The sequence below is a fragment of the Maniola jurtina genome, chromosome 10 (genome assembly GCF_905333055.1).
Source record: "Maniola jurtina chromosome 10, ilManJurt1.1, whole genome shotgun sequence".
In the NCBI taxonomy this organism is placed as follows: Eukaryota; Metazoa; Arthropoda; class Insecta; order Lepidoptera; family Nymphalidae; genus Maniola; species Maniola jurtina.
Genome location: NC_060038.1, coordinates 9,219,732 through 9,245,168, shown reverse-complemented (window position 1 = coordinate 9,245,168; position 25,437 = coordinate 9,219,732). Strand labels below are relative to the sequence as shown.

The 25,437-nt window shown below is 35.9% G+C and overlaps 1 protein-coding gene across 3 annotated transcripts in view; it reads right to left on the bottom strand.

The window, feature by feature from the left end:
- Positions 1 to 1,120: 1,120 nt before the first annotated feature.
- Positions 1,121 to 25,437, bottom strand: part of LOC123868837 (homeobox protein abdominal-B) — a 69,976-nt gene continuing 45,659 nt past the window's right edge. For 2 of the 3 annotated variants that reach the window (XM_045911483.1, XM_045911484.1), the window contains 4 exons: positions 20,730 to 20,821; positions 13,536 to 13,582; positions 8,759 to 9,358; positions 1,121 to 3,935 (listed from right to left, as the gene is read on the bottom strand). In XM_045911483.1, the coding sequence (XP_045767439.1) occupies positions 3,541 to 3,935; positions 8,759 to 9,358; positions 13,536 to 13,582; positions 20,730 to 20,740 (1,053 nt within the window). In that variant the 5' untranslated portion in view covers positions 20,741 to 20,821 and the 3' untranslated portion in view covers positions 1,121 to 3,540. The remainder of the gene's footprint in view (positions 3,936 to 8,758; positions 9,359 to 13,535; positions 13,583 to 20,729; positions 20,822 to 25,437) is intronic. The other variant, XM_045911485.1, reaches the window with a different exon arrangement.

The window sequence follows — 25,437 nt, the reverse complement described above, 5'->3', positions numbered from 1 at the left end:
ACAGGGCTCTCTCCGTCACTCGCTTCATACAATCGTAGTTCCAATTTCATTTGAATATTAAGCAACCAAAGTTCATGAAATTTTGCAGACATATTCTAGAAACTAATATCTGTGTCTGTGGTGTTTTAGATTTTTCTAAAAATATGTAGTTCTAAAATTACAGGGGCTCATTTGTATGTAAATTTTTAAGACCGCGTAACTTTGAAACAGAATATTTTAACAGAAATCTGGAAAACAACAGACATAGATATTAGTTTCTAGAATATGTGTGCAAAACTTCATGGGCTTTGGTTGCTTAATATTCAAATGAAATTGGAACTACGTTTGTATGAAGCGAGTGACGGAGAGACCCCTCTTAAGGTCTGTTTACCACCCTCTTGCTTTTAAGATAGATAGATACCTTACCCTACCTATCTACTATCAATTAGGTAGATAACTACAAGGAATATCTAGATAAAAATTAAAATTGAGATCAGCCACCTACCTACCTAGGAATATCATGACAACTTCGTACTTACTTTTTACATGTGAAATCTAGGTTCATCTTGCTTAGATTTCCACAAGGTAGATTTTATTATGCAAGGCGAGGATCAAAGTAGATAGCTTTAACCGCTGGCGCAACTCTACCAGTCCTTTCGAAGTAGCGTGCCTATATCCTAAGACTGCCAAAGAAGCCGTATAGTCTGCCTATCAGGTACCTGCTTTAAGCTCCGTTCATGACGTAGTTACCTATATCAATCTGACTGACTTACCAAGCACTATCGTTGGACCGTCTTTTCCATCTTAGACTTCAAGTTTCAAGTAATGAGACGACATCTCTACCTACCTATATGAACGTTAAGTAGTTAAGCTCAAAAACTAATTCCTTAATCTGAAAAACTCGCATTTCTGCAAGAACTAGAGGTACCTATATACATAGATGTACTTAGTTTACCAATATTATGTTCGGTGAAGGAAGGAGTGAAAGTTAATGATTTGATTCACCAGCCAAAACTGTAGAAAAGTGATAAGGCCCTATAACTCTCAAACTTACCTACATGAGTTGGCTGTATTCATTCATACAACACAAGATAAGCGTGTAGCTAAACTTGTTATAGGACGGTTAAAAAAAATAGGCCGAGACACGACGAAATATTTAATTCTTTTCCCTTTCATACATTCTTTTCTAAATTCGTCATAAAACTGTCGGAGCACATTCATTTAATTATACATTATTACTTAATAAGACCTCACACGCAGGTGTGACTTTTACTACATTAATTTATCTGTACAGTGATAATTACGAGACCTTTAATTATTATTACATAGTTAAAAAGAATATCTATAGATTCATTATCTATGGAAAATAAATATCAGTGATAAAATGAAAACTGGTATAAAGGAAACTGTCTGGAATCTAAAACAAGTAGCTCACACCTTTTTCAAATAAGAATGTAAACATAATTTTAAATAGGTAGGTACGTAATGCATCTATCTATTTCTGATTTCATAAAAAACAGGCGAATTTGGTTATTTTCTAAAATAAGTAGCTACTCAGCTAATATCATAAAAATTATGTTGCGTTAAGTTTTTAATGCAAAACCTATCTTAATACTGAACTGAATTCTATTCAATATTTTTATAAGATTTAGAGTAGATTTTTTAATTTAACATAATTAAAATATAGTTGAATAAATCAAAAGGTAGACCATAAAAACATATGAAAGTTGTACTTAAATATTGCTCAAGTAGCCTTTTACATAAGTATAGGTAGATATCCAAACAGTCTCTCTGACTATGACCGAGTTTAATAATCGGAATTTAAGAATGGTTGGTATGGGAAATAAATAATTTACAAAATATTCAATCTTGTTTAGTGTAAAGAGGAACATACAAAGTATATTTTTGATAACATGACACACGAGGACATGGCCACATTCCCATATAAAATATTAAACTATAGCTCTTTAAATCTTTAGTCAACTATTAAGGTAATGAAGCAATTAGATTTTAATAATCATATTGTGTCATTGAGTGATAAATAAAATTTGAGTCGTAAAAACTGATGGTACATTAAGCTTGCTATGAAGATAGGTGCCCATATCCTCATAATCGAATTGCTACTCGTACAATCATAAGAATATTTCTTAGATGCCTTGCGCTTATGTAGAAATTCGGTTACCTAGACGAGGTCGCCATTATTGTACAAAAACTACTACACACTATTAAAATGTAACGGACATCATATTGAAATAGATCCGAGTAAATTACTAATTTACGATAGAACATTTATTACATAGACATAAGATAAAAATAGGGAAGATGTAGCTAGTAAGTTTAATAGTATTCATAGTTAAATTCTAACACTGGGCTGATTCTTGTAACTAGATATTTTGTATATAGAGGTATCTATTACACCATAATTTTAAACAGCTGTACAATTACGTACATCTAATATTCACGTTTTCCTTCGATGTACTAGACCAAAAATACAACTTATAATAATATATTTATTACATAGATTGTTGCTATTTTCGTGTATAAATAAATAATAAAATATTCAACTAAAACAAAAAATAATAAAAAAAAGCAATAGACAGGCTAAGCGAACAGGACAATGAGTCAATAGAGGACAGTATTAATGCACATGCCCATAACCTAATTATATTGATTATAATATCAACTTCAATATTTCAAAAAGTCATAACAGTAACTTAATGCATAATTCTACTGGAACCGAGTTAAAGCTTTGTCAGAAATCGATAATTTAAATAACAAATTTATGAATAATGAGACAGAAAATAAACAGTAATAAATATTTGATCATTTTGCGTTTTAATTATATTTTCTTATATAAGCGACGTCGATGCTACGTTCTTAAGTATTAGGGTTAACCGGCTTCAATGTGCCAATTAACAAATCTAAGATCTATAGGTATCCAACGCACTCCATACGAAAATATTTCTACAACTGCCACCAAAGCAACCCGAGTAATTCAACAATTTGGTAACGAAAATAAAAGTTAACTAGTCAAGATTTAACCACCCTCTGAACAGCGATACGAATACAACAATAAAGCAGTCTCACAAAATATTTTACAAAATTCATTTTCAATAAACTATCTAGATACAATAATTCATAGGTGACGTTTCTATTTCATTCGAGCTTCTACGCTTAAATAATTCTCAAATACATTATCAGCGCTATACTAGATACTATTATCAATATCAGGAATCGTCTACTCATGTACTTAGTCTCGTTAAAATTACAGAAAATAATTTCGTAATTAATACTATACACAAATCGACAACACAATAATTTTATCTTACGGTGAGATTCTCTGGGACTCGCGGCGCACCGGCACTCGTCCGGCAAGCGTCCACATTACGTACAGATCGGTACAGCAAACTTTCCTACAGTCTATCGGGTAACGAACATCTTTCGGATCTTTAAGTACGACCATCGAGCACAACACAACTGAGTCCTTATTGGAACTTCCTCCCGGCGGATTTAGCTAGCTATACCGTGGTGAAGGGGATAAGTCCCAGAGAAAGGCGCGGGTCACTGATGATGTTTGGCGGGCGGGGCGTGGTGCAGCGCCACGTGGTGCGGCGCGTGGTGGTGGCTCGCGTGGTGGTTGTGGTTGTTCGCGTTCGAGTTGTTGTTGTTGTTTTGAGCCGCCTGCGCTGCCTGCCGCTGGGAGTTCTTCTTATTCTTCATCCGTCTATTTTGGAACCATATTTTCACCTGCCTCTCAGTGAGGTTTAAATTCCGCGCGAGTTCCCATCTCTTTTGCTTCGACACGTAAGCGTTGAAAAGGAACTCTTTTTCTAACTCGAGGGTTTGGAACTTTGAATAGGGTTTGCGTTTTTTACGCACAGTGACTTGTCCTGTCCAATCTAGGGGATTCGAGGACCCGCAACCGACGCCGACACCCACTGACATCGACAGAGATCCTGCACAGAGAAAAAACCTTATTAAAATACAACATAGTACACAATATTGTGATAATTTATTTTCTACCATCAAAAAAGCCCATACAATCAAAATCCATGCTAATATTATAAATGCGAAAGTGTGTCTGTCTGTCTGTCTGCTACCTTTTCACGGCCCAAAAGTGTAACCGATTCTGACGAAATTGGGTACAGGGTTAGCGTATATCCCGGGGACGGACATAGGCAAATTTTTTATCCCGGAAAATCAAACAGTTCCCACGGGATCTATAGAAAGCCACGCGGACGAAGTCGCGGGCATCCTTTAGTTAATATTATATTAAGTAATTTATATAGGCTTGCGTGTTAATTAGCCCTAGTAATTCAAAACATTTCTTCTCTATTCAACTTGATCAATTTATGCTACAGGCATGGATGTATAAATTAGTAAGATTTACTCGTCGGTTGGAAAAAGACTTAAAAATATTCGTGTTCACGTTGTTGTAGGTAGGTTTTAATTACCAAGAATGCACACGTAGAGCTGCGTGACCGTACGTTTCGCTTATAGCCAGCTATTTCTATGCAACGTTCAAAGAAACAATCGCAGGCTGGCTCACGGTACGTTAGAAGATGCATATAGCGCGATTTATGTGAGCGGCTCTTTTGATGAGATCATCGCTCATACACTTTGTATGCGACCCACGACCTTTTCGATATTCGATGCCCGGCTACTCTCTGCACTATTTCCTATTATGCAAAACGGTACCTCGAGTTGAGAAATAGACGCCTCATTGTCTAACCCTAGCGAAGAGCGTAAGCTGTGGCGTAATACATCGAAATATCTGTTGGCAAACATTTCATCTTCTGTTTTCTATTCTACATATGTTTTGTGTGTCTTGTTGCAATAAAGCTTTAAACTACTTACTACCTACAGTAGGTAATAGTTTATAGTTTTATTGCAATAAGACGCACAAAACATACCTACCTGCTTCTTGTCATGATCATCATCATCATCATTATCAAGTGTGATAGACAGCCACTGCCACTGATAACTGTTCTTGGGTAGTGATTTCTAGTCGATGAATGTATCGAATCGAGATGGAAAAGAAAATTGAAGAAAGTGACTGGAACATGGACATCGGAATGGACAGTCATTGTAAAGTCAGACGCATAGAAATACGTCATTTGCCTCGAGAACAGATTTATGTGTTGTAATAAATCTCAGTAAAGAAAATAAGACTTTCTTCGACAACGGACCATCGGCAACGGATAATTCATTTGCTTTCTCATGAATCATCTAAGACACACCAATTTATTGCATTCCAGCTTGATCGTGATACATGAGGTGAGATTATACGTTTTCTATTCGACACAAGCAAAACCAAAAGTTGGTAAACTTGGTATTTACTTCGTTTATAATTTTTACGACTATTTTACGTACACTTTATTTTCAGTACTCAGCAGGTACATCAAGTATTAAGATGAAGCTAAACTGGAATTTTTAGCTTTTCTGAGATAGGAACATTTTCCTCTTATAACATTGAAATCACATTATCACACTACTCATTCACTTCTGTATCATTACCATTATTGTATTAAATATGCACAGATTATATTTAATTTCTTTTTAACTTCCTTAAATAATAAATACTTAATGTTTTTCCAGTTTTGACAAGCGTTTTAGTTAAAATTTTTCTACGTTCTGTAATTTCAATCAGTTATTTTAACCTAGTTATTGTACAGTGGATAATATCGAATAAACCTTTCCCTAAGTTTTTGATGCCATCAAGAGCGACACCTAAGTGTGAGGTTCATAAAACTGCCCTACCGCAATAACGTCGCCCACTTTACAGAAATGTTGCTCGTACGGATCTGAGATAAGTACCTACCTATGTGTTAAAACTAAACTTTAACACATTTTGAAAATTAATTTTATATCTACTTAATTGATATATTAGGTAGTTCTTACTATGCCTAATATTGTTCGTTCGATACCAGTGCGTTCGAGTATTGTTCATGCGATTGAGTTGAAATTTTGCACAGTTTTTGTAAATATATCTAACGTCTTTTTTCTTCTTCTTCCTAGCGTTAGACCTGACTTACAAGGGTCTGCTTTTTCACCATCTATCTATAGCATCGTACCAATCCATCCAATCCACCGTTTTGCCATGTCAATCCACTGTATCTGACATAGAACGATCTGTTTTCTGAATTTGGATTGAATCCTATAATTTTAGTGAGACAAGACATCAGATAACTATCTTGAAATTCTTAACAATAACTTAGGACCTATTGGTTGAAATTGGAACGCTTGGTCAGGTTCCAGTTGTATTCTTTAATGACAATGATGTCAATTTTTTTTTAGGGATTTCAATGAAAAAGCTCGTTTTGAAAAGGTCGCACTAAATGTGACATATTAGGTATATTTTATCAGACCACTTATTGTCACTACTTAATATCATATTATATATAAAGCTATGAGAGTAATGACCCGGGTTCATACTACTTATGTGGAAACTATGAAAATAAATCAGTTTCCGTAAACATAAATACCAAGTTTATGGTTTCTCATCTAAGTGTCGCCTATGGAAAGCAACAATTGTTTAAAGAGGGCATAATGACGAGTGGAGTTGTCAATTATGTGGGGATAGGTAGCGATCAGAGGCAATAAAAGTGCGGGTTCCGTTCGCCCATAAAAGTTACCTACCAGACCGCGCTCTGACTCCTTAACAAGATAACCTTGCTTGTTACAAAGACTTAAGGTTCAAAGTCTTTTACGGTGTAGGCTGGCATTTTGTTTCTGTCATTCCAGTTATAGCTTTAAAATGAGAGGGTTATTTAGCGATTCACGTTGAAAATAGCGTTTTAAAGAAAATGAAAAATCTGGAAATTGTTGATAATTAAATAGCAAATGCTGTTTTTGAAAATTAATATTGATTTTTTTGCGGCCCAAGAGAAATTGTACCAGAGGCAAAAGAGGATTGTTATGCTGAATAGGAATAGACATAATAATATGATAATTAGGAATATAGGTACTACAAACTGCTGAAACTGATTGGCTGAAGTAGGATTACTTACCTACTGGAGACACTTTGTTGACAATTCATTAAAAACTATTCAAAGTATGCTACTGGGAAATCTACTTACTTAATATAGATTTAGTCTCCATCAACTAATTCGTAAATAAAGATATAGAAATGTAGGTATACGTTGTTCAATAGGCTTGAAAACCGCGATCGCGAGTAGGTAGGTGCCTATAAAGCAAACCGGATTGCGCGAAGTCTGGTTTCCGAACAGACCATAACTGTTCTTCAAACCGTTCGTAAGCCATAAATGCACAAATCAAAGTCAATGTCAACCTCAGGTGGGCCGTAAACACACAATCATAAAGTGACGTGAACACTCGTATAACTTTTTCAACAATTGTTTCCTTTTAATGGCCCATTATATGCACGTTTTACGCAAAATTATGTCAAGTTACACCTTCTGCCGTAACAGAGGCGCGATAAACTCATCTTTATGGTTAGGTTCAGCGATCGAAAGCGAACTAGCGTCGACCGTTTATGAATGAAGACTTTTTATTGCTTGTATTGACAACTCGCTAGAGGCTGTCTAATTACTACTTACTAGTGATTTGGGGAAGAAACCAGTATTGTTATTATTGCATGACGTAGTCGTGGTTTTACGATCATAAAATTGATAATTGATATATCTACATCTTACTGGCGTAGTTTTCGTACTACACCGTACGGTATACCTCGCCCCCAGGATCTAGTTTGTTTTTTATCGCCTCATCAGCCTAAACAGTGTTTATTGTGGCAATATTTGGTTTATTGCCACTACTCAAAGATCGTCTGTTTATTATCTTAACGCCCAGGTATCGGTGTTTATTTATTAGTTATACATTTTTATTAGCGCTTTATTTTACGTAAACTTTAATTTATTGTCGGTTGTATAGCGCCGTTTAACATTGCCTATAAAACGATGCTTACGGTTCGCTTTTAAACATTTTGTAGCACGTGTTTCGTTCATTCATCAGATTTATGGTGCTCTGTGAGAAAATGTTTTGATTGAGTGTCGTAGGTAGGTACCTACCTATGTATGCTTTTGCACAATACCTACTCTGATGATTGTAGAAACTGTATTTTATGGAGTTTTGAGATTTTTACGGAACTCTCAATGTACCTAATTGTAGAACTTTCAGATAGCAATTAGGTATTCTCCATGATAAAAATATCCATCCCACACCCAAAAAGTGCAAGAATTCAGATAAAGATTTTCATGTAGGAAAAGTAATCAAGTGTAACTACAACCTTAGTAACATTCTTTTAAATAAAGACTGCAGCCACTGCAGTCTGCAGCATTGGATGGAGCTGATAATGATAAACTTACACCCACACGAGAAGCCAGGTCGTGTGCGGCACGCACACTACTTACCTCACGCACACATTGGTCTTTCGTGAAGCTGTGTGCGCTGCGCCACTGCCATCTAGCGGCTAGCGGTACCACCCACACTTGGAAGGGTCAAGGTTGATAAACTCATATTAAATAATAATTATTTATATTTACAAATCTATTCATCTGTCCACTAAAGAGATATCTAATAAGGTCATAAACAAATTTTTCATTAAGTAGCTGGACAGGTAGTAGGTAGATGTTCGAACCTTGAGCCTGCACAGAGCTATTTGTTGACAAATTTAAGAAATGTTTTTGCAGCCCATGTGCCTTCGATAAGCTTGGGAAAAGATTACAAACATTATGGTGACGTGATCGGAAGAATAAACGTGTGCTCAAGGTTCGAAGTGGTTTACGAATCTAGATTAGACAACACATGGTAAAATACTGACCGGGTAGGCCACTCGGGGGCGGATAGGGCGCGCTGGATACTGATTCAGGCGCGTAGTTTCGAAGGCCGTAGGCATCGTGAGAGAAACCGGACGCTTCGGAGACGGCAGTTCGTCGCTCCTCCCCACTGACGTAGGGCAGCGGCTGGTCTCCGCGAGGGGCTCCATAGGGATAATTCCAACAGGGTTGGGTGAAACCTTGGTGGCAGCCATCTGCGTAAGGCTTATATTCACCCCCACTCGGCCAGAAGGGCAGCGCCGACTTGCGCTCTCGCTCGACCGGCAGGTTGTAGTACGTGGGGCCGGCGGGGTACTGGTGGTCGAAGGGCGCGGGCGCGTCGGGCGGGTAGCCCCAGGACTGCTGCGCGTGCCGGATGACGCCCGGCTCGGGCTCGTAGCGCTTGGCGGGGATGTGCAGCGGCTGCGGCGGGTTGGAGCCCACGGACGCGGGCGAGGCGCTGGAGGCGGACGGCGGCGCGGCGGCGGGCGCGGCCGGCGGCGAGCCGCCCGGGGGCGACGCGTGCGCCTCCTCGTACAGCGCGCCGCCCACGCCGTTCATCATGCTCCACCAGGCCTGCCCGGCGGAGTGCCCGGAGGCGGGCGCTGGCGACACGGCGGCCCCGTCGCAGGCGCCGAGGCCCCCGACATGGTTGTCAGGGTACAGGGTGGCGGCCGGGCAAGCCACGGGGGAGCAGGGAGCGGCCGGCAGTTCACGCGCGTCGCGGGCACATCGCACCACGCGCACACGCGACCACGCAGCGGCACATGAAAGTCAAAACGCGGTTCCCAATTTAGCTCGCCGGCCGGACGGGAGACGACCGCAGCGACCCGACACTATCGGAAAACTTTCGGAAAACGCTGCCCGTCAACGCTTCGACGATGTGAGGTCGTTCAGGATATTATCAGAAAAAATCAAGTCTAGATAGCACGAAACAGTTCTAAATAATAATAACAAAAATCGTATCGTTAATAGTCCCCAGACATGAAACAGGTCTCGACTGAAAAGTTTTGCAAGCACTGATTGTAGTTTCCTATCGGCGAGAACGAAGTCGCGAGTTTATCGTAATGTGATTGCAAGATGAAGAGAAAAACACAAAGCGCGCGATCGGCAGCGCGGTCGAGCGCGGAGTGGTGGCGCGCGGCGGTGTGCAGCGCACGGCGGCGAGCACACAGGCGCGCGACGCGCCTCCATCTAGTGGCGGGCGGACGAACCGTCGCCGCACTCGTAGGCGGCAGCCGGCCGCCCGCCCGCCGCTCACGGCTCTACATTCTCATTTTTCATTATTAATTTTTCTTATAAAATCCTGAACTGTTATTTCGAAAAAAATCCTTTAAGCGATCTCATCAGTTAAGCAAGTAAGTATGTACGTTTTTTTAATAATTAGTATGAGTTTATTTTGTATTTGCACTCTACGTTCACACTTATTTAATTAATTTTTGAAAAAAAAAAACAAGTAGGTATGTAAGTATTTTGTAATCTTTAATAAGTAGTTAATGTTTTACCTAATAACAACTAATAATAAAAAGGTAAATGGTTTTCGTCGCAAGACAATCGAAGTGAATGAGAGCAAGGGTTGTCAATTTGTGAGTTAGCCGCGCGGCTGCGGGCGCGGGTGCGTAGTAAAGCGATTAATGGAGGCAAAATAGCCATAAACTGCCGTTTAACCAAACTGCAAGCGTCACCGACCATCGCCGAGTTGCCACCGATAAAAAAGTCGAGACTTTATGACGGCAACTCACTCACGTTTTATTGTGAGTATAAACTTAATTTTATCGCCTGTTAATTTTACCACAAATAATCATAGTACTAGACACTTTATAATATATTGTTTTATGTCAATGGCAAGGTCGTGATCCACTGCCTCATATTTTAGATACAAAATTCTCTTATAAGCATGACGTCTTATCTACATTTTCTTTTTTAGTTTACGAGTATTTATTAGACTTATTAATTACCGCTTTATTTAATTGTAGATAGAGACCTACCTACGAGTAATGTGTACTTATGTATCTATGTACATATTCATGTCAGGTTTAAGATTAATTACATGCTACTTGCGCAAATAAATTGGGGCTTTCAAAGACCTTGAAGTAATTCAAGACGCATAACCTTATAAAGGCGGCACACCCTTCCTTTTCACATAATATACAGTCAAAGGGAACAATGCCGTACTCCCGATAAATCTTACAATATTTCACACCTATTGTAAGTACATGTTCTGTTTACACAAGACACGGCTATAAAATCTGTCAGGCGAACAATAATAAAACATACATATAACAAGCTGAGTAATGTTATCACTCTTGTTAACAATTTCTTATTATTATGATAATTGAAAACCAACCGAATTGTCAAAATAAAATATGCGATCACTAATTTCCCACACTTAACTACAGTGAAGGAGCAATTACAAATTTTCTACAAAGGGAGCTGTCAGCGACATTAAGCCGATTTGCCGAATTATGTGTCTACGTGTTCATGGATTTTATTAAAGGGATTACAGGTTCTATTTTGTATTTTGAGCAAATAAAATATCATTGGTAGGTAGGCACTTTGAGTAGGTATATCCCCCTAAAGTCACAGTCCACAGTCCACACGTCATCGTCGTGCTTTAAGCCCTAGAACCAGCGACTTATTGTGATTCGTTTGATGTTTAGTTTCAATACTTTCAATGTCGTGAATGTTATGTGAAAGTGTTAAATTATTACAAGGTTAAAGATAATCACGATTTTCTTTGGTTACATTACAGTTGAGCATTTAAACGGGCTGCAAATGAAACCGAAAACGGACAAGACTCATTTGAGTCGTGTTGAATGACAGAAGCAAACAGAGGAACAAAAGTGCGCGTTGCTCGGCCTGTCTATAAATATTTACGTTAGAAAACATGCCAGGCCAATGATCGGCTGTACTGTATGCGTAAGTAAATAAAAGTGCGCTTTCTTATCTCAAGCGTGTTTCTTGCGCAAACGCCGGTCGCGGTAGAGCTATAGAATACGATCTATGTACCTACCCTACTATATAACGCTGTAACTACGCTGGTTTTTTGTATCGTAAAACGTTTTATACCTATGTGTTTGAATATATTTTGTACTAGAGGATGCCCGCGACTTCGTCCGCGTGGATTTAGGTTTTTAAAGATCCTGTGGGAACTGTTTGATATTCCGGGATAAAAAGTTGCTTATATCAATAACAGGGGCACAAGCTACCTCGGTACCAAATTTCATACAAATCGATCAAGCGAATGAGTATTTAGGAATCCCGTGGGAACTCTTTGTTTTTTCGGGATAAAAAGTAGCATATGTCCTTCCCCGGAACGGATCCTAAGTCTGTACAAAATTTCATTAAAATCGGTTCAGCGGTTGAGCCGTGAAAGCGTAGCAGACAGACAGACAGACACACTTTGGCATTTATAATATTAGTATGGAGTATGGATTGATGGAAATGTAACGAGAACTTAGTTTTTTAATTTGATGCAGACCATTTGTGCAGAGGTATAAGTAAGTTTATGTTTGAGAGCTTAGGTAAACCGTAACCTGCGTGTCAAGCAAACCTGTAGGTAGGTACAGTTTTGCAAAATGATTACAGTGCACAGTTTAACTGGCCAACCAATAAATAATTATTATTCATAAATTAAATACCTTTAAAAATATTAATGACTAGTGTAGCGTTTAATTAACAACACCACCACGTTTTTGGCAAAATCTTTACATCTCAAAAACGACTGATCGCCTAATTTTTAGATAAGTATTGGTAGGTAAAGTAGTAATTGACTATAATGATTATTATCTTACTTTTCTTTTTTTAATGAATTTATATAAAAAAAAAAAAAAAAATTATTGAGTCCCCGAAATTGATACACGCGTCAGATGATGACTTAAGAGCTAGGCGCTTATTTAGCACATCGCCTGTGTCTGTCGATCCAGCGTGACAATAGCACTAGTGCCTTGGGCACAAGGAATTATCTTAGTTTAAGGTAGAATAGTACGGTAAGTGGAAAATAAGTAGGTATACCTACGCAATATTTAAAAAAAAAAAACTGTTTTAAAATGTACAAGTTAAGTCCTTTTATATGATACCCCACTTGGTATAGGTAGTTATCTTTCTTTGAAAATTAACAACATGAGGTACAGAATCCTAAAAACCAATTTTAGTGATCAAAGTGGACGGAGTAGGAAGTATATTAATTATTGTAAAAAAAATACATTTAGTTAGATAGGCAAGTATAAATTAGTTGTAAAAATTTTCATTAAGTAATAATTTTATTTGTAATTTGAATTAAATTTAAATTACGTACGGGTCCTAAATAAGTAACTGCAATACAACTAAAAAATTATGTCAGCGTTAATTGCAACTTAATGCGGCTTTCTCTTGTCGGACGAACCATAAATTTTTAACATTTTATGTACTTACCCTAAATCTGTTGGTTACCGGTGCATGAAATATAATATCATTGATGCATAAAGATTCCAATTAGGTTAGTTCGTGCTAATTAGACTTGATTTTAATTATTTTCATTTCAAAAACGCCGCTCTGACCAGCGGTTTTATCAACAATCAATGGCATTCAACAACATGTATCTAGGTTAGTTACATTTTAGTTTTGTGAAAGAATTTGACTAAGTAGGTACCTACGTACCTAAGTAAGTAAGTAGGTACGCAATAAACCTTTGTTATACCTATACACTGAACTTAGATACATATCGTACATAATTTAAGATAACTTAACTTAAAATTTTCTATTGCTTTCCATAATTAAAAAATACCAAGATAAGATATTCACCTTGTCGTAAACTGGCTAGTGAAGTTTGTGTGAACGGACAGGGCAACCTGTAAAAAAAGCATATTTATTATAAAATGTACCTATTTAGTAAATGGTATACTAATTAGTGCTTTTATTGTTATAGATAATATTAATTGGCTATCATAACTTTAGATATAAAAAGGTTCATAAATTAAGAATGTTCACCTTTACTATGTAGGTAAGTAAGTAGGTAGGTAATATTATTAGGTATCTCTACCCAAGAGTCAAAAAGAATTGTGGTAACATAACTTTAAAAACTTATAAGTAAGTAGTATAGGTGGGTAATATTATGTTCCAAGTTTGAGGAAATCCATACTAGTATTATAAAAGCGAAACTGTCTGTCTATTTTGACGTTTGGTACCTACTTACAGAGTTACTTAGCTTGCATACTAAGTACTAACATACTTACTTAGGCTACTTTTCATCCCAGAAAAACAAAGAGTTCCCTCTGGATTTATAAAAATGAAAAATACGCGGAGATCATCTAGTTTCTTGTAATTAACTTATTAGTGTGTTACCTATTATAGAAATAATAATAGTGACAACTATGTTTAACTATGACATAGATAAATCTTTCTCAGATAGGTAACTCATTGCATTTACATATACCTAGGTAGGTACTTTATCTACTAGATAGGTACTAGGTATTAGTGTACCTATTCAAATTACAAACTGATGACCGTGGTAGGAAGGTACCTAGTTTATTTTTGATCCATACCGCACCCCACCCACCTTCCTATTGACAAAGCTAATACATCTCTTTGGCTCCACCATTTTATTTTCTAACCGCTGGATACGAATATAAATAAATCCTTTCTAAGTCATTCGATACGGCGCAAAGTCACGAAGTTTACATAAAATAGGTGATTTGCGATTGCTACGGTTTTTTCCAAGTTCCAAGGGGTGTGGAACGCAACCTACTTATGTTTGAAAGCAAAAAAACATGTTTACAGGCTTTTTTCTTTAACGATCTCTGTCTTTACTAGACATGTTAGTGATCGTAAATTTCATTTTGTGCTTCATAACAATTACCCGTATTTCCGTAATGATTGATTTAAAACAGACCATATACCTACTTAGTACAAGATGTACCTACTTAAGAGGGCTCTCTCTGTCACTCGTTTCCACTCGTTTCACACAATCGTAGTTCCAATTTCATTTGAATATTAAGCAACCAAAGTCCATGAAATTTTGCAGACATATTCTAGAAACTAATATCTATGTCTGTGGTTTTCCAGATTTCTGTTAAAATATTCGGTTTCAAAGTTACGCGGTCTTAAAATTTTCATACAAATCTTGGAGCCCCTGTAATTTTAAAACTACATATTTTTAGAAAAATCTAAAACACCACAGACACAGATTAGTTTCTAGAATATGTCTGCAAAATTTCATGGACTTTGGTTGCTTAATATTCAAATGAAATTGGAACTACGATTGTATGAAACGAGTGGAAACGAGTGACGGAGAGAGCCCTGTTAATCTAACATCAGACGCTCGAAGTTTGCAGTAAAATCAAGACAAGGCAGGAAAAATCGAGAAATTCAAAGTAGCCCTCTTGTAACCTAGCGTTTTGAACCGACGCGGACGAGCTTATCTGTCAGAAATCTCACCACTATCTAAATTTTTAAAGAGTGGGCACAGCCGAAAAAGATTTACGTAACGTACTCGTAAGTAGGTATCTAGTGCAAAATAAATGGCAGTGCGTGATCTACTTCTACTGGTATCAGGCTCAGTCTATAAATCTGTATAAGTAAGCATTAATAAGTTCCATGCATTAACCCTATATGGTGTATAGTAATATAGTCGGATATTTTGTTAACTATTTTTTCAAGAGTAAATGACAGCAGAATGATGGCGCAGTGCACTGGAGTCGACATTTACGACTCAATTCCAAAGCAAGCCGCGAGCTAGTCGAGCGGGTGTATTTAAACCAATTTAATGGGACCTTCCCAGTATGCACTGGTATCATTACAGCGAGGAGAAAATGGAATATAAAAATAATACAAGGGTTCAATTTATAATGGTACATACAATACAGTTCTCAATAGGTCTGGTGACAGGACGAGTTTAGCCGCACATTACAACAGTGCAGGCCGCGTTATCTCTGTTACAAGTATGTGCCTCAAGGAATGCCTCTCCCACGGTTGTTTTAAAAACAAAATACTTCCATACTAAAATAAATTCGAAAGTACACTCAAAATAACGCCCATTCCTGCATTTTAAAAGCTTTAGGATTGTCATGAAATTCCGTTGCATTTTGTTAAAGATAAGTCGATCCTGATAAAAAAAATATTTGGTAAAAAGTTGATCACTCTTTTCAAGGAAATATTTATAACTAGATGACGCCTGTGACTTAGTTTGATTGGATTTAGATTTCTAAAAATCCCAACGGAACTCTTCAATTTTTCGGAATAAAAAGAATCCTATAAGTATAGGTAGATGCGTGCGTACGAAATGTTAGCTATCTCTGTATCAAATAGATACGATCGTGATACCCACAACTTCAGTGCTACTGGAGTTAATTATCCTGGAGTATAAAGTCGCATATTTCCATCCCCGGGACTACCTATGTCTATTTCGTCCAAATCATTTAAGCGAACGGACTATGAAAAGCTATTAGACAGACACACTTTCGCATTCCAGTTGAGTATGGATAGTATGGACACAGAAGTTGAAGACACATTAGAAATGTATGTATTTACGTCACATAGGACATATTTACAATAACATCGGGGGAGGACGTCCAAGAGTTTAATGGTGCGAAACTGACTGGATCATATCACCGCGTTTACGACACGATGTAAACGGCCGATTCATTTGCAATTCCAACTGCGATTTAGCAACGCTTCAACGTCTCTGTCAAAACAATAGGCGAAAATATGTTCACAACTGTTCTCAAAGTTAGGAGGAGTTTATTCGTAGCGCGCTCCAAACAAAAATAGTTTGGACGTCTCTCTCATTTTGGTTTGGTTCTTATTTGAATACTACTTAACCTACTCAATGAAATTTTGTAGATACGTTCTAGAAACAAAATATGTCTCTATCTGTGGTTTTCAGATTTCCATAAAAATGTGTGTAGGTAAGTAGGTAGGTAGGTAGGTAGGTACTTAGTATCAAAGTTACATGGGCTCAAAGATTTACATACTTATAAGTATCTACTATCTACATGTTTTTCGGTTTTCGGTATCTGTGAATTTAAAATTATATTTAACTCTCTTTTATGTCTTTAAAAGTTTAAAAAAAATATTTAAGTAAGTATATAAATATCACATACCTATATGTAAATGACACCCTCATATGAAAACATAACAGTACTTAAATAATAATAATTAGAATAAGATAAAGACTATTCGCAATTAAAGCAAAAACGTACCCTATCTACCTAACGCAAAGCAACTGAGTTTCGGAAGCCAGGCAAAGACGTCTTCAATATAAGTTTAGCTAGGTGTAATAAAATAACCGACAAAAATTAATACTCTTCCTTCACACATACCTACCTAGGAACATTTAAAAGCAGCAATCCTATAGAAATTATCATGCAAAGCAGCCAAGTAAAATAATTATTACATAGGTCTACGTACGAACACAAGCAGAAAAAAAATAAAAAGCAGCAAATACGAGTAGGTTTCCCATCGGAACATTGACCTTACCTCGTACCACTTAGGACATACAAGCACGTTTTACATACCAACTACCCACCAGCCGGTGGTCTCTGTTATTCAGTATTCGATTGGTTGATTTATGCCTGATTTTTATCTTCAAGGACACACATTGTGATTCGATGGATCGCCCGGAATAGATCATCCGATATAAAGTTTGATCAGTGAATTACAATGGCTAAAGCGTTCTACGATTTGATTGAAAATTTAGATCTTGGGAAGCCAAATACCTACAGGCATAGGTAGATGGTACCTATATCTACTTAATTAATACCTATGACGTATTTTCTTTACCATAGAAAATTCATTTGTTGTAGAAATAAATAGGTAATATTTATTCCTTGATAGTTGTGTTTTAATTTCTCAAAGAGGTAGTCTACATACTTAGGTTATTACCTACCTAATATACCTGCATACTAGATACCTATTCGGCATGAACCTAAATCATCCAAATATACCTACCTACTATATAAAATATAATCACGCATTATGTTTTGAAATCAATACCTACTTACCTATATTTTAATGTCTTCATTGTAAAGCCAAATTAGCATTTTAATAAAAGGAGCCTTGGTAGATATGTAGGTAAAGGTACCTACCTATATAATATTATTATGTTCTAAATATGTTAATGTACCTAATAAACAAATTAAAATATCACCGTGAATAAACTACTTAATCGCAACAATGTTGGCATTTTTATTCTCATACGCGTGTAATTTGGAGAGCGATAAATTAAAAAATTGAATTAGTTTGCCGTGGCGGCGAAGTCAAACGATATTATTTATAGTAGGTACCTACTGCAATATTTTCTTATTAAACATCTTAACATGCATAATATTATTAGATACATATACATATCTTAGTAGGATACTGAGGCATTATAAATATTGTGAACATGGAGAAAAATTCAGTTTTTTTTATTGGAACAGGTAAGTCTAGGTAGGTATATCTTACTATCTATTTAAGTATAATAGATATTTATTAGTATTTAAGTACATACCATTGTAATTACAAAAACTTTTCGATGTTAAATTATGTAGGTAAGTAGGTAGGTACGGTGTACCTATTGCATTGCCGAATTTTACCTTTTGATATCAGATTTAAAAAGAAATCCATGATATAAAGAGGAAAGATAATAATCTAATTGTTTGTTTTTAATCAATGAACTTTGAAACTATTGAACCTATTTTAACTACTTTATCAAGAACTAACTTAAGTTATAGATATAATATGTAACTATCTATATACCTATTATTTACATAATCAAATTACACGCTGACCCAAACGAAGCTGGGCGGATTAAGTAAGTACATTGTAGAATTATAGGTAACCATCGTATTGTAGAATCTAGGTACCTTAGTATAAATTTGAAATGCTTGAACTGCAGGTAGATAATGCATACTAAGTACCTACCTACTGCATTATAAATCTGCCATGAAACGAGTCTTACTTGCAAGGCCTGAGGGTCATGCAATAAAAATGCAAATGCGCTTGCGCGAATTTCGACTGAGGCACGTCTGGATGCATAAAGACTATCTTACTATAAAGATTAGCGCATTTTAAATTCTAACGTCCACGTAAACTGAACGTGGGAACAAAACAAATGTTGAACATATTAAAATGAAAAAGTTTCCTTACGCCATAAAATCGTATAATTTTGGCAGCACTAGTGGAATGATATACCTACCTACTTACACGGTTCCCCGTACAGTGATCTATAGTCACGCACAAACGCATGCCCAAAGACTTACAAGACCAACAGTGACAGATTAACGGTGTTACAAAAAATGAAACGTAAATGTGTGCGTGAAATAGAGTTGTCCTGACTTTAGCATTTGTATTATCGATAGTCTTACTGGCGAAATCATAGGACACTAATGAGTTAGTTTAACGAAGTGAAGTAAAAAGCATCTTATAATCTTAAAAAATCAAATACATTTCAAATACACAAATAGTAACAAAGCTAAAGCTAGGTAACAGATTATTATTTATTAATGAAATGACTTTAATATTTTATATAAATAATTTATTAATGAATTCTGAGATACTTATAGTTATTTTAACCCCTTATAACATTTTTTATTGATATTTCGATAGAAAACTATTAAAAGACGTTTTAAAAAAATCTTTTTTTGAGAAATAGAGCAATTTTTGGGATTTTCATATAAATTACCGGAATTTGTTGGTTTTCCACCTTTATTTTTTTAAAGGGTGCAAGTAAATTTAATTTGATTAATTACAATAACACTCTGATATAATGTCTAAGTGACAAGTTAATAAAAATAAATAGTATATATGGCGCTCAATTCATAGCTAATGACCTCCCCGATAAGCACTTAAATACAGTAATGTACGGGTTACCCTTAACCCTGTATATGAAATCTAAGTTACGCTAAATAAAATAAAAATTAGTGAAAATATTTATTTCGTTCTTTTCTTTTATTGGAAAGTACCTAGTGTTTTGTATTGTATTTTACATACATCACATGAAACCTATCACATCAAACCTACCGGTAGACACGATTATCGACTATCGATACTTGTGACGTCATTACTTTGTCAATCCCTATCGTAAACAAACGTTTTTAAATTTTACACAAAATATCCAAAAATTCTTCATTTAGCAATGTAATTTGATGATAAGTCTTAAGGGAAACCTATCATCTAAGCTTCCAATAGCTATTTTGCCTAATTTTCAAACAACAAATGATGAAATAATGATTATAAACAATTAGTATAAATAATCAGTAATTACCTGTGAAACGTGTATTTACGCGAATTATAACGTCTTGTAACGTCACATTCGCTCACTGAACAAGACACCATGGTGGCAAGACATAGATTTTACGTTTTAATCGTAAAATTATTTAGTAAATGCAAAAAATCACCTCGACTTGGAACAGGCTGAACTCTTACGGCCCGTTTCTCACGTAAACAATGACTTATTGGCATCTTGTTTCGCTATCTCGCTTTCGCTCGCGGCAGTGGGTCTAATCTGACTACCTCTCGCTCCAACGCTTTGTCAGTCTTTGAGCGAAGCGAAAATTGTACGTCTATGCGCATGCCAATAAATAGATTTTTACGAGTAGAACGATATCTAGTCTATTTTTCAACATGCCATTCGTTAGAAATAAAACATCAGGACCTAAGTATATACCTAAGTATAAGTATTAATATGATAATATCACACCCACGGAATATGCCGTGGGTGTGATACCTACCTATACTTGTTCAACATGAGTTTGTTTAAAAAAAATACGATCAAAAGCTGTACGTTACTGTGCAAGGTACCTAGTAGGTACCTAGGCATTATTTAGCCTTACTCTTCAGTTAAAAAAATATAAAATGCTAATAAAAATGCACAATCAGTAACAAGGTTCAAAGTAAACCGTTTGGTTTTCTCTCATTTGCAGCTTACGAAAGGTCAAGCCATAATTGCAATTAACAAGCTGACCATGCAGTTTATCAAAATGCGCTCTATCCTAGTAAAAATAAAGTTCAAATTCAAACCTTAGTATCATGTTCTGTGTGGCGTCGCCGCCTCACCTGTTAGAAAGGTCGACCGCGAGGGACGCCGCGCCCGTGCCTTACCCGCAACACGCCTGGAAAAACAGTATTATATTGATTTATACATTTTCCTTGTAAACAAAGGACAAGAATAACAAACGGTTAAAGCCGCTAAGTATAGATAAGTTGCTGGAATAGACATAATATGTAAGGACGCTAAAAGACGTGTGCGATAAAAAATGACTGTTAGGTACCTATTTTTTTGTGCCGATCGTACCGAGAGTTAAAATTGACACTTCAAGTGCACTAGTATGGAAAAAATATTGTACATTTAAAATGAGTATGAAGTTACAAAGTCCTTGCAGCTTGTATCAACTTACGCAACTTATTTCACTTGGTTCATTTTCACTCCTAAGTACACATTGGCTTACATTGTAAGGTTGTTCATACTTATCCATTCTAAATTACCTCGTATACTATACTATAGGCAAATGTGCATAACAAGTTAAATTTTACTGCCATTGAGTATAATAATTCCTTTGATTATATGTTTCTGTAGCCTACTGTCTGCTTGGACTCAGGGTAATAAAAATATACAGGGAATAAAGGAAGAAGTAGGTAAATAATAATTTTAAACGGTCGTAATTATCAAAAAAATCGTTACAATATTTTCGTTGTTATAACTTTGTAGGAAGGCTCAAGAAACTTAATAAAACAACAGAAACCCATTGTACGTTTCGGGACTATGATGTATTATCTACTTACCTAAACACTATGTTCTTACCTACCTACGTAGGTATAACATGACTCCACATACATAATTATTATTTTATTTATGTTCCACAAAAATTTAATTAATCGATCAATTACTTAATTATTATACTTAAAAGTAATTTTTTTCTTTTTTGATCTGACTTAAGAATTCCACCTCCAAAATATCTTTAAAATAGTTTATTTGAACCGTCATTTTACTAAGATCTTATACGTTTTACTATAGGTATAAGATAAAATAAAACCTTAAGTAGGTACCTATCTATACCAAAAATAAGCCGCAAACTAAGGTTACAGTCGCATTTTTGTGACTGATTTGATAAAATATCACAAGCCTTTGAAATAGGCCGGTAAAGACAGAATGATATTTAATAAAATAAAACTGAAAAGAACGGCGTCCTTCCTCCAGCAAAGGTGAGAGCAATCTTCGTCTGCACTCAATTTAATTCGGTAGAAGGTACTATAAATTTTACGAACTGTCAAGCGGCGGTGGTTCATCTGATAATTTTGTCGACACCTCGGTTATTTAAAGCACTACCTAAACAATTTAATTCTGTCCCGATTCTCGGTGGCAGTGACTTGAAAACTGACGACCTACTTATCGTAATATTATTATGCAGGTTGTATGAATAGCAAAAATATACCTCTAGGTACCTTCTTATGTAAATACCTGCGTGGAGCTATGTATCACAGCTTAGCTTATTGATGACACTGAGTTGGGACACTGATTAGAGTTTACAAAGACAGTAGACAAAGAGAGTAGACAAAATATAAAAGCCTTGAATTTTCTAAGTAAAATATTTTTCAACTTAAAAATTGTAACCCCTGGATTTGATATACTTAACGAAGTTATTATAAAAAAAAACTTCAGATAGATCATACAATCGTATGTATTTCCAAAAGTGAAGACATATTCGTACGCTTATATTGTGTGTGACACCGATTAAGTAGGTACATTACTCGTAGATATCAATGCAGGGTGGTTTAGATATAAGGTACGCATCTTTTGACACCTGTGAACACTTTTTTATTCCAATACAAGTTACCTCTTGACTGGTGACTGAAGGTAACTGATGCTTCAAAAAATGGTGCTCCGATACGAGAGAGATTTCAATATACTTTACAAAAAGTAATAAAACAGTTTTCCCTTTCCCATGCTTGAAGCCTCCATTAGCAAGAAGGGAAATGGCGTGCCCCCTCCAAGAAAGCTCTAGAAATCTCAGCTATAAATGCCCACAAGCGCTAAATTTATTTTTATCGTTTGTTCCACTTAAGGAATAAGATTGAAAAATGTTCCCAATATTTTTCCGTAATTTGTTCGTGTATTTTTTCCTGGGCCATAAAATATTTACGGGGTTCGAAATGCAAGAGAAGAGCCTCCGTATTTGTCGAATTGATTTCGCTTCCGCAAACAAGATGTGTACCTGATTATTCATTACATAATAAGATTTAACGACACGTTTAAGTACCTATCTGTGTAATTTAGATGCAATATTTAGGCACTTTGTGTAGAGTCTTGAAATAAAGTAAGTACTTAAGTACATAGAGATCGTTGCTTTGCAGGCAAATAGGTAGGTAGATCAGTGAAAGCTAATTTTAATTTAAGTAGTTTTTGAACAGTCTTGTTTCTACACTAATATTAGGTATAAAGTGTTAGTTTTAGGTTTGAACTTTGGATGTAGGAGGAAGACAATCTCCGAAACTAGTCATCCGATTTCAAAAATTATTTCACTGATACCTATTACCTAGATACCTACTTAGCTACTACAACATTATCCCCGAGCTCTAAGTTGGTATGGCCTATAAATTATAGGTAGGTACGACTCGTGTATGTACGAATTCCCCGGCATAAGTTAGTTCTTAGTATAATAAACTAGACAATGCCAACAACCCATAGGAACTCTTTGATAGGTAATAATATGTTTGCCTATGTTAGTCTCCATGCCTTTAATTCTAAGATTTATCTACCTATGTAAAAAATCACGCCGATAAGTTCCTTAAATTGCTGCGTGAGTGGAGGGCAAACCGACAAACTGTGATAGTTTGTCGGTTTATAATATAGACTTATATACTTATCGCATTTATAATATAAGTAGCGTGTTATTTGATTTATATTACACACTGAGAAACTCTCTATAGAGATAGATTACCTACATCGAATGTTTTTAGGTCGCGTCTGCGCAATTTTTTAGTTAAGTAGGTAAGTAAATACTTACATTTAAATTCCATAAAACTTTAAGAACTTGTTAGTTCAGTACTTACACTGTGTAATGGCCATGCAATGCTATGTATAAGGAAGCACACAAAATGCAAAAAAGGTAGTGCACTTTTCCGAGAACTGCAGTATCAAAGATCTCGTGGAGGCCTCGAGGCCATTTACGGTGCAGCGATGTGCTTTAGGATAACGTTCTTCAGGCCACGAGTTAAATGAAGTCGTTTGATTAAGATAACCCTTCACACATTTTGTTTGTTTGTAGGTACCTACCACGGTTTTTTAGAGAATCGTCTACCAGATAGGCATAGGTACCTATTATATACGTATAGTAGAGTAACAAAGACGAATATTTATCCATTTGTTTTTAAAAATATAAATGTAGTTGAGGACTGCACTATTAACTAGCTACTACTTATGATAATTTTATCTGCATATCAACGTACCTACTCGTAACTTGTACTTATTAACTGGGTATGTAAATGGTATGTACTATGTCCCATGCGTATACTTATAGGTATTTCTGCACAAAAGTGCATCATGACAACGTTTATGATACCTAGGTACTAGAGATCATATTCAGAAGGGCGGAGATAAATGCATCTCTTTGTTTCGCGACTTTATGCTTGCTTTATTGCGAAGTCGCGACGTAACTGTCGGTGGCTCACGTATCTACCACGTGCTTGTTTTTTTATAATATAAATAACATTGTAATAGTAGATATTATGAAAAAAACATATTTTTCAGTGGAAAATTTTATATTTTTTATTCAGATACAAGTTAGCCCTTGACTGCAATCTCACCTGGCGTTGATGATACCATCTAAGAATTATAAGTCAAGATATTATTTGATAATATAATCAGTATATACCTTTATTTATTTGTGTATTCTATTAGCTAGGTAGCTATTCAATATTTACAATATTTACATTATATTTATTTTATTTTACTTTTGAATAATTTAATTTATTATTAAACAACACTAAATTGTTTATTCATAAATGGCTTAGAAATCTACAAAATAAGCAGCAGGTAGTATAGGTAGGTAAATATTTTCAACATTTACACCTACAGTACAAAAGTTTTTAAACCACAATTTCATTTCAAAATTCCAAATCCGCTAAAACAATTTCCTCAATACAATTGAATTGCATTATGAAACAAGTTTATCCGAATCGGTTATTGCAAATGCAATATAAGATAAGCGGGGGAGCCGCAATGGCAATACACGGACATATGTCACGACTTTTATTAAGCGGACTTATTCGGGAAAATATACGTTGGCTGACTCGCAGATATTGTGCAGTGACTTTATTAACTTTTGCGACCGTCCACGTCGTGATGAAACTCCTAAATACATACCATGATTAAATCTGCAACGGTTCTTTACTTACCCGCCTGTGTTATTATCCTACATAACTGATAGAAAGATTCATTTGTTATTAGATACTTATTTAGGTCATTTACTAAAATAACTTTAATAGGCAAGTAGATTTTTTTTTTAGATTCTATGATATAATTTAGTCAGAACTCGCGGCAACCTGATGCCGTGAGCTCATTTACTCGGGTTATGGATTCCATTGTTTTGGCTAGAGACGTGTTCCCCATAACAAACTAAACTTCCTGGAACGGAGACGGGCTGCCGTAATAGTACCGGACATTTCTATGTCTAAAACTTTATGTTTTTACTTCGGGAATTTTTCCGTAGGTAGGTATTTATTTGTAGGA